Source organism: Salvelinus namaycush, chromosome 7 (assembly GCF_016432855.1).
Source record: "Salvelinus namaycush isolate Seneca chromosome 7, SaNama_1.0, whole genome shotgun sequence".
Lineage (NCBI taxonomy): Eukaryota > Metazoa > Chordata > Actinopteri > Salmoniformes > Salmonidae > Salvelinus > Salvelinus namaycush.
Window position 1 is genome coordinate 54,312,027 of NC_052313.1, and position 12,431 is coordinate 54,324,457.

General features: G+C 39.1%; 1 protein-coding gene across 2 annotated transcripts in view; it reads right to left on the reverse strand.

Annotated features, from left to right (window-relative positions):
• LOC120051455 (arf-GAP with GTPase, ANK repeat and PH domain-containing protein 1) overlaps positions 1-12,431 on the reverse strand; it is a 175,544-nt gene that overhangs the window by 5,685 nt on the left and 157,428 nt on the right. For both annotated transcript variants that reach the window (XM_038998319.1, XM_038998318.1), the window contains exon 7: positions 11,184-11,314. In XM_038998319.1, the coding sequence (XP_038854247.1) occupies positions 11,184-11,314 (131 nt within the window). The remainder of the gene's footprint in view (positions 1-11,183; positions 11,315-12,431) is intronic.

The window sequence follows — 12,431 nt, forward strand, 5'->3', positions numbered from 1 at the left end:
GCTGGTACAGTATAACCTCTTCATAATAACAGACACTACACTAGTATACAGCTGGTACAGTATATCCTCTTCATAATAACAGACACTACACTAGTATACAGCTGGTACAGTATAACCTCTTCATAATAACAGACACTACACTAGTATACAGCTGGTACAGTATATCCTCTTCATAATAACAGACACTACACTAGTATACAGATGGTACAGTTTAACCTCTTCATAATAACAGACACTACACTAGTATACAGCTGGTACAGTATAACCTCTTCATAATGACAGACACTACACTAGTATACAGCTGGTACAGCATCCCCCCTCATAATAACAGACACTACACTAGTATACAGCTGGTACAGTATATCCTCTTCATAATAACAGACACTACACTAGTATACAGCTGGTGCAGTATATCCTCTCCATAATAACAGACACTACACTAGTATACAGCTGGTACAGTATAACCTCTTCATAATGACAGACACTACACTAGTATACAGCTGGTACAGTATATCATCTTCATAATAACAGACACTACACTAGTATACAGCTGGTACAGTATATCCTCTTCATAATAACAGACACTACACTAGTATACAGCTGGTACAGTATATCCTCTTCATAATAACAGACACTACACTAGTATACAGCATCCCCCCTCATAATAACAGACACTACACTAGTATACAGCTGGTACAGTATATCCTCTTCATAATAACAGACACTACACTAGTATACAGCTGGTACAGTATAACCTCTTCATAATGACAGACACTACACTAGTATACAGCATCCCCCCTCATAATAACAGACACTACACTAGTATACAGCTGGTACAGTATAACCTCTTCATAATAACAGACACTACACTAGTATACAGCTGGTACAGTATATCCTCTTCATAATAACAGACACTACACTAGTATACAGCTGGTACAGTATAACCTCTTCATAATGACAGACACTACACTAGTATACAGCTGGTACAGCATCCCCCCCTCATAATAACAGACACTAGTATACAGCTGGTACAGTATAACCTCTTCATAATAACAGACACTACACTAGTATACAGCTGGTACAGTATATCCTCTTCATAATAACAGACACTACACTAGTATACAGCTGGTACAGTATAACCTCTTCATAATAACAGACACTACACTAGTATACAGCTGGTACAGCATCCCCTCTTCATAATAACATACACTACACTAGTATACAGCTGGTACAGTATAACCTCTTCATAATAACAGACACTACACTAGTATACAGCTGGTACAGTTTAACCTCTTCATAATGACAGACACTACACTAGTATACAGCTGGTACAGTATAACCTCTTCATAATAATAACAGACACTACACTAGTATACAGCTGGTACAGTATAACCTCTTCATAATAACAGACACTACACTAGTATACAGCTGGTACAGTATATCCTCTTCATAATAACAGACACTACACTAGTATACAGCTGGTACAGTATATCCTCTTCATAATAACAGACACTACACTAGTATACAGCTGGTACAGTATATCCTCTTCATAATAACAGACACTACACTAGTATACAGCTGGTACAGTATAACCTCTTCATAATAACAGACACTACACTAGTATACAGCTGGTACAGTATATCCTCTTCATAATAACAGACACTACACTAGTATACAGCTGGTACAGTATAACCTCTTCATAATAACAGACACTACACTAGTATACAGCTGGTACAGCATCCCCCCTCATAATAACAGACACTACACTAGTATACAGCTGGTACAGTATCCCTCTTCATAATAACAGACACTACACTAGTATACAGCTGGTACAGTATAACCTCTTCATAATGGCAGACACTACACTAGTATACAGCTGGTACAGTTTAACCTCTTCATAATAACAGACACTACACTAGTATACAGCTGGTACAGTATATCCTCTTCATAATAACAGACACTACACTAGTATACAGCTGGTGCAGTATATCCTCTCCATAATAACAGACACTACACTAGTATACAGCTGGTACAGTATAACCTCTTCATAATGACAGACACTACACTAGTATACAGCTGGTACAGTATATCATCTTCATAATAACAGACACTACACTAGTATACAGCTGGTACAGTATATCCTCTTCATAATAACATACACTACACTAGTATACAGCTGGTACAGTATAACCTCTTCATAATAACAGACACTACACTAGTATACAGCTGGTACAGTATATCCTCTTCATAATAACAGACACTACACTAGTATACAGCATCCCCCCTCATAATAACAGACACTACACTAGTATACAGCTGGTACAGTATATCCTCTTCATAATAACAGACACTACACTAGTATACAGCTGGTACAGTATAACCTCTTCATAATGACAGACACTACACTAGTATACAGCATCCCCCTCATAATAACAGACACTACACTAGTATACAGCTGGTACAGTATAACCTCTTCATAATAACAGACACTACACTAGTATACAGCTGGTACAGTATATCCTCTTCATAATAACAGACACTACACTAGTATACAGCTGGTACAGTATAACCTCTTCATAATGACAGACACTACACTAGTATACAGCTGGTACAGCATCCCCCCCTCATAATAACAGACACTAGTATACAGCTGGTACAGTATATCCTCTTCATAATAACAGACACTACACTAGTATACAGCTGGTACAGTATAACCTCTTCATAATGACAGACACTACACTAGTATACAGCTGGTACAGCATCCCTCCTCATAATAACAGACACTACACTAGTATACAGCTGGTACAGTATATCCTCTTCATAATAACAGACACTACACTAGTATACAGCTGGTGCAGTATATCCTCTCCATAATAACAGACACTACACTAGTATACAGCTGGTACAGTATAACCTCTTCATAATGACAGACACTACACTAGTATACAGCTGGTACAGTATATCATCTTCATAATAACAGACACTACACTAGTATACAGCTGGTACAGTATATCCTCTTCATAATAACAGACACTACACTAGTATACAGCTGGTACAGTATATCCTCTTCATAATAACAGACACTACACTAGTATACAGCTGGTACAGTATATCCTCTTCATAATAACAGACACTACACTAGTATACAGCATCCCCCCTCATAATAACAGACACTACACTAGTATACAGCTGGTACAGTATATCCTCTTCATAATAACAGACACTACACTAGTATACAGCTGGTACAGTATAACCTCTTCATAATGACAGACACTACACTAGTATACAGCATCCCCCCTCATAATAACAGACACTACACTAGTATACAGCTGGTACAGTATAACCTCTTCATAATAACAGACACTACACTAGTATACAGCTGGTACAGTATATCCTCTTCATAATAACAGACACTACACTAGTATACAGCTGGTACAGTATAACCTCTTCATAATGACAGACACTACACTAGTATACAGCTGGTACAGCATCCCCCCCTCATAATAACAGACACTAGTATACAGCTGGTACAGTATAACCTCTTCATAATAACAGACACTACACTAGTATACAGCTGGTACAGTATATCCTCTTCATAATAACAGACACTACACTAGTATACAGCTGGTACAGTATAACCTCTTCATAATAACAGACACTACACTAGTATACAGCTGGTACAGTATAACCTCTTCATAATAACAGACACTACACTAGTATACAGCTGGTACAGTTTAACCTCTTCATAATAACAGACACTACACTAGTATACAGCTGGTACAGTATATCCTCTTCATAATGACAGACACTACACTAGTATACAGCTGGTACAGTATATCCTCTTCATAATAACAGACACTAAACTAGTATACAGCTGGTACAGTATATCCTCTTCATAATAACAGACACTACACTAGTATACAGCTGGTACAGTATAACCTCTTCATAATAACAGACACTACACTAGTATACAGCTGGTACAGTATATCCTCTTCATAATAACAGACACTACACTAGTATACAGCTGGTACAGTATATCCTCTTCATAATAACAGACACTACACTAGTATACAGCTGGTACAGTATATCCTCTTCATAATAACAGACACTACACTAGTATACAGCTGGTACAGTATAACCTCTTCATAATGACAGACACTACACTAGTATACAGCTGGTACAGTATAACCTCTTCATAATAACAGACACTACACTAGTATACAGCTGGTACAGTATAACCTCTTCATAATAACAGACACTACACTAGTATACAGCTGGTACAGCATCCCCCCTCATAATAACAGACACTACACTAGTATACAGCTGGTACAGTATATCCTCTTCATAATAACAGACACTACACTAGTATACAGCTGGTACAGTATAACCTCTTCATAATGACAGACACTACACTAGTATACAGCATCCCCCCTCATAATAACAGACACTACACTAGTATACAGCTGGTACAGTATAACCTCTTCATAATAACAGACACTACACTAGTATACAGCTGGTACAGTATAACCTCTTCATAATAACAGACACTACACTAGTATACAGCTGGTACAGCATCCCCCCTCATAATAACAGACACTACACTAGTATACAACTGGTACAGTATAACCTCTTCATAATAACAGACACTACACTAGTATACAGCTGGTACAGTATAACCTCTTCATAATAACAGACACTACACTAGTATAAAGCTGGTACAGTATAACCTCTTCATAATAACAGACACTACACTAGTATACAGCTGGTACAGTATATCCTCTTCATAATAACAGACACTACACTAGTATACAGCTGGTACAGTATAACCTCTTCATAATAACAGACACTACACTAGTATACAGCTGGTACAGTATATCCTCTTCATAATAACAGACACTACACTAGTATACAGCTGGTACAGTTTAACCTCTTCATAATAACAGACACTACACTAGTATACAGCTGGTACAGTATAACCTCTTCATAATGACAGACACTACACTAGTATACAGCTGGTACAGCATCCCCCCTCATAATAACAGACACTACACTAGTATACAGCTGGTACAGTATATCCTCTTCATAATAACAGACACTACACTAGTATACAGCTGGTGCAGTATATCCTCTCCATAATAACAGACACTACACTAGTATACAGCTGGTACAGTATAACCTCTTCATAATGACAGACACTACACTAGTATACAGCTGGTACAGTATATCATCTTCATAATAACAGACACTACACTAGTATACAGCTGGTACAGTATATCCTCTTCATAATAACAGACACTACACTAGTATACAGCTGGTACAGTATATCCTCTTCATAATAACAGACACTACACTAGTATACAGCATCCCCCCTCATAATAACAGACACTACACTAGTATACAGCTGGTACAGTATAACCTCTTCATAATAACAGACACTACACTAGTATACAGCTGGTACAGTATATCCTCTTCATAATAACAGACACTACACTAGTATACAGCTGGTACAGTATAACCTCTTCATAATGACAGACACTACACTAGTATACAGCTGGTACAGCATCCCCCCCTCATAATAACAGACACTAGTATACAGCTGGTACAGTATAACCTCTTCATAATAACAGACACTACACTAGTATACAGCTGGTACAGTTTAACCTCTTCATAATAACAGACACTACACTAGTATACAGCTGGTACAGTATAACCTCTTCATAATGACAGACACTACACTAGTATACAGCTGGTACAGCATCCCCCCTCATAATAACAGACACTACACTAGTATACAACTGGTACAGTATAACCTCTTCATAATAACAGACACTACACTAGTATACAGCTGGTACAGCATCCCCCCTCATAATAACAGACACTACACTAGTATACAGCTGGTACAGTATATCCTCTTCATAATAACAGACACTACACTAGTATACAGCTGGTACAGTATAACCTCTTCATAATGACAGACACTACACTAGTATACAGCATCCCCCCTCATAATAACAGACACTACACTAGTATACAGCTGGTACAGTATAACCTCTTCATAATAACAGACACTACACTAGTATACAGCTGGTACAGTATAACCTCTTCATAATAATAACAGGACACTACACTAGTATACAGCTGGTACAGTATATCCTCTTCATAATAACAGACACTACACTAGTATACAGCTGGTACAGTATATCCTCTTCATAATAACAGACACTACACTAGTATACAGCTGGTACAGTATATCCTCTTCATAATAACAGACACTACACTAGTATAAAGCTGGTACAGTATAACCTCTTCATAATAACAGACACTACACTAGTATACAGCTGGTACAGTATATCCTCTTCATAATAACAGACACTACACTAGTATACAGCTGGTACAGTATAACCTCTTCATAATAACAGACACTACACTAGTATACAGCTGGTACAGCATCCCCCCTCATAATAACAGACACTACACTAGTATACAGCTGGTACAGTATAACCTCTTCATAATGACAGACACTACACTAGTATACAGCATCCCCCTCATAATAACAGACACTACACTAGTATACAGCTGGTACAGTATAACCTCTTCATAATAACAGACACTACAATAGTATACAGCTGGTACAGTATATCCTCTTCATAATAACAGACACTACACTAGTATACAAGCTGGTACAGTATAACCTCTTCATAATGACAGACACTACACTAGTATACAGCTGGTACAGCATCCCTCCTCATAATAACAGACACTACACTAGTATACAGCTGGTACAGTATATCCTCTTCATAATAACAGACACTACACTAGTATACAGCTGGTGCAGTATATCCTCTCCATAATAACAGACACTACACTAGTATACAGCTGGTACAGTATAACCTCTTCATAATGACAGACACTACACTAGTATACAGCTGGTACAGTATATCATCTTCATAATAACAGACACTACACTAGTATACAGCTGGTACAGTATATCCTCTTCATAATAACATACACTACACTAGTATACAGCTGGTACAGTATAACCTCTTCATAATAACAGACACTACACTAGTATACAGCTGGTACAGTATATCCTCTTCATAATAACAGACACTACACTAGTATACAGCTGGTACAGTATATCCTCTTCATAATAACAGACACTACACTAGTATACAGCTGGTACAGTATATCCTCTTCATAATAACAGACACTACACTAGTATACAGCATCCCCCCTCATAATAACAGACACTACACTAGTATACAGCTGGTACAGTATATCCTCTTCATAATAACAGACACTACACTAGTATACAGCTGGTACAGTATAACCTCTTCATAATGACAGACACTACACTAGTATACAGCATCCCCCTCATAATAACAGACACTACACTAGTATACAGCTGGTACAGTATAACCTCTTCATAATAACAGACACTACACTAGTATACAGCTGGTACAGTATATCCTCTTCATAATAACAGACACTACACTAGTATACAGCTGGTACAGTATAACCTCTTCATAATGACAGACACTACACTAGTATACAGCTGGTACAGCATCCCCCCCTCATAATAACAGACACTAGTATACAGCTGGTACAGTATAACCTCTTCATAATAACAGACACTACACTAGTATACAGCTGGTACAGTATATCCTCTTCATAATAACAGACACTACACTAGTATACAGCTGGTACAGTATAACCTCTTCATAATAACAGACACTACACTAGTATACAGCTGGTACAGCATCCCCTCTTCATAATAACAGACACTACACTAGTATACAGCTGGTACAGTATAACCTCTTCATAATAACAGACACTACACTAGTATACAGCTGGTACAGTATCCCCCCCTCATAATAACAGACAACTACACTAGTATACAGCTGGTACAGTATAACCTCTTCATAATAACAGACACTACACTAGTATACAGCTGGTACAGTATATCTTCTTCATAATAACAGACACTACACTAGTATACAGCTGGTACAGTATAACCTCTTCATAATAACAGACACTACACTAGTATACAGCTGGTACAGCATCCCCTCTTCATAATAACATACACTACACTAGTATACAGCTGGTACAGTATAACCTCTTCATAATGACAGACACTAAACTAGTATACAGCTGGTACAGCATCCCCCCTCATAATACAGACACTACACTAGTATACAGCTGGTACAGTATAACCTCTTCATAATGACAGACACTACACTAGTATACAGCTGGTACAGTATAACCTCTTCATAATAATAACAGACACTACACTAGTATACAGCTGGTACAGTATAACCTCTTCATAATAACAGACACTACACTAAGTATACAGCTGGTACAGTATAACCTCTTCATAATAATAACAGACACTACACTAGTATACAGCTGCGTACAGTATATCCTCTTCATAATAACAGACACTACACTAGTATACAGCTGGTACAGTATATCCTTTCATAATAACAGACACTACACTAGTATACAGTGGTACAGTATATCCTCTTCATATAACAGACCCTACACTAAGTAATAAACAGCTGGTACAGTATAACCTCTTCATAATAACAGACACTACACTAGTATACAAGCTGGTACAGTATAACCTCTTCATAATGACAGACACTACACTAGTATACAGCTGGTACAGTATATCCTCTTCATAATAACAGACACTACACTAGTATACAGCTGGTACAGTATAACCTCTTCATAATAACAGACACTACACTAGTATACAGCTGGTACAGTATATCCTCTTCATAATAACAGACACTACACTAGTATACAGCTGGTACAGTATAACCTCTTCATAATAACAGACACTACACTAGTATACAGCTGGTACAGTATAACCTCTTCATAATAACAGACACTACACTAGTATACAGCTGGTACAGTATATCCTCTTCATAATAACAGACACTACACTAGTATACAGCTGGTACAGCATCCCCCCTCATAATAACCAGACACTACACCAGTATACAGCTGGTACAGTATAACCTCTTCATAATGACAGACACTACACTAGTATACAGCTGGTACAGTATAACCTCTTCATAATAATAACAGACACTACACTAGTATACAGCTGGTACAGTATAACCTCTTCATAATAACAGACACTACACTAGTATACAGCTGGTACAGTAGAACCTCTTCATAATAATAACAGACACTACACTAGTATACAGCTGGTACAGTATATCCTCTTCATAATAACAGACACTACACTAGTATACAGCTGGTACAGTATAACCTCTTCATAATAACAGACACTACACTAGTATACAGCTGGTACAGTATATCCTCTTCATAATAACAGACACTACACTAGTATACAGCTGGTACAGCATCCCCCCCTCATAATAACAGACACTACACCAGTATACAGCTGGTACAGTATAACCCTCTTCATAATGACAGACACTACACTAGTATACAGCTGGTACAGTATAACCTCTTCATAATAATAACAGACACTACACTAGTATACAGCTGGTACAGTATAACCTCTTCATAATAACAGACACTACACTAGTATACAGCTGGTACAGTATAACCTCTTCATAATAATAACAGACACTACACTAGTATACAGCTGGTACAGTATATCCTCTTCATAATAACAGACACTACACTAGTATACAGCTGGTACAGTATATCCTCTTCATAATAACAGACACTACACTAGTATACAGCTGGTACAGTATATCCTCTTCATAATAACAGACACTACACTAGTATACAGCATCCCCCCTCATAATAACAGACACTACACTAGTATACAGCTGGTACAGTATATCCTCTTCATAATAACAGACACTACACTAGTATACAGCTGGTACAGTATAACCTCTTCATAATGACAGACACTAACTAGTATACAGCATCCCCCTCATAATAACAGACACTACACTAGTAATACAGCTGGTACAGTATAACCTCTTCATAATAACAGACACTACACTAGTATACAGCTGGTACAGTATATCCTCTTCATAATAACAGACACTACACTAGTATACAGCTGGTACAGTATAACCTCTTCATAATGACAGACACTACACTAGTATACAGCTGGTACAGCATCCCCCCCTCATAATAACAGACACTAGTATACAGCTGGTACAGTATATCCTCTTCATAATAACAGACACTACACTAGTATACAGCTGGTACAGTATAACCTCTTCATAATAACAGACACTACACTAGTATACAGCTGGTACAGTATAACCTCTTCATAATAACAGACACTACACTAGTATACAGCTGGTACAGTATAACCTCTTCATAATGACAGACACTACACTAGTATACAGCTGGTACAGTTTAACCTCTTCATAATGACAGACACTACACTAGTATACAGCTGGTACAGCATCCCCCCCTCATAATAACAGACACTACACTAGTATACAGCTGGTACAGTATATCCTCTTCATAATAACAGACACTACACTAGTATACAGCTGGTACAGTATATCCTCTTCATAATAACAGACACTAGATCTGTGTCACTCATAACCTCCATCACTCCTCCTAGATTCCTTAACACTCTACTGTACAACAAGAGCCCCAGCTTGGGAGAGGATTATGGGTAGCATTGAAGACACACTGAGGGCCATTCTGCAGTAGGAGAGAACTGTTACTTAGTGAAAACAACCCTGATTCTCAGGGGATGAGCTGGGCTATGGAGACAAGCTGAATGATGCTGGTTTAATGACAAATCCATGGGGGACTGAGCGCCGTGGATCGAAGACACGACAGGGTGGGAAACGGTGTGTGGTGTGTGTGTGTGTGTGTGTGTGGATCGAAGACACGACAGGGTGTTAAAGGGTGTGTGTGTGTGTATCGAAGACAGGACAGGGTGGTAAAGGGTGTGTGTGTATCGAAGACAGGACAGGGTGGTAAAGGGTGTGTGTGTATGTGTGTGTGTGTGTGTGTGTGTGTGTGTGTGTGTGTGTGTGTGTGTGTGTGTGTGTGTGTGGAGTGTGTGTATTGAAGACAGGACAGGGTGACAGGGTGGTAAAGGGTGGTAGAGGGAGGAAGAACACATATGGACAAGGGAATGTAGTCAAGGACCTCAATGTGGCCATTTTGTTTGTGTGTCAGTAAATGGTGTCTGTCGGTAAATGTATTTATGTGTGTGTACCTACCTGGCTGATGTGTACTGCTGCAGCCACCTGTGCAGAACACACAGAGGAGTGGCTAGGGGAGTTAGGGAGGGACTTGCACGGACCAATGGACAGCTGCTGCTTCTTCCTGGTCGCCACGATCTTCTGGGCCACTGCAACAACACAACACAGTCATCATTCAGAGGGTCTATTCTCGGAGACACATAGCGGGCTAGACAACCTAATAGAAAAAAGAGAGAAAAAAAGAAAGAAATGGAGAGAAGAGAGAGCGCTAGACCAACTAATCGAAGGAAGAGATGGAGATGAGAACGAGAGTGAGAAATGGAGAGAGGAGAGAGCCTGAGAACACTAGCTAATGGTTCAGACCAGAACAGTCCATTACTTCTCATAATGCTGACGCAGGCAGCTCCAGCAGCCCTGTCCTGTGAATCTCCTATCTATCTGGTCCACAGCAGAGCCCCCGTCCGCCTTCCACACACACCCCTTACCTGCTAACAGCTCCAGTGATTATTTCACAATTATTATACAGGAGAGGAGAGAGAGAGCGGGCTATCAGTGTTATTGAAAAGGGCAATGCCAATCAATGGGTGCTCAGCTGCCTCCTATCGATCCCCAGGCCCAGCGCTCTGGCCCAATCAGGGAGGGATATTCAAACGTTCCGTCATCTCCGTGGTGATTGAGGCCATTGATCCGGCCCACTGGAGGGTAGGGGGGAGGGGCCTCGTAGGAGTTCAGCTGTTCAAATATACATCTCTCAGATGGAGGGGAACGCTCCTTTTACAAACTAACAACTAGAAAATGCAAACTTCATAGACTTCTATTCTCCAGTTTAACCTTTTTCTTGAGTGAGTTGAACTTTCTGGAAATGGGTACAAAGCTGTATGGCAGTACTAGGAAAGATCCCTCACAAATGACAAACATGTCTGTGAATATATCCTCCTTCCAAGGACTTATATTTGTTAAGAATGAAGAGACGGAGCAAGTTATCAGAGATGATCACATTGTCCATCTAGTTTGGGCAGGACAGGGTTAACAACACATCCTTCTTCCCTCAGTCTCAGATTCCATTATCCACAGCCCCAATAAACAGGGCTGGGTTTCATTTGGTGTGAGATGAAACCATTGTTTTAATTGGGCCCATTAATGGCCTCTGTTTTAATGAGGAGCCAGTCATAAACATTTACCTTCAGGTGAGAGGGCCGTGCCAAGGGCAGGAGGAGAGACCTGCTCTCTGTGGTTAAACACCACAGTAAAACTAGACCTGCTCTC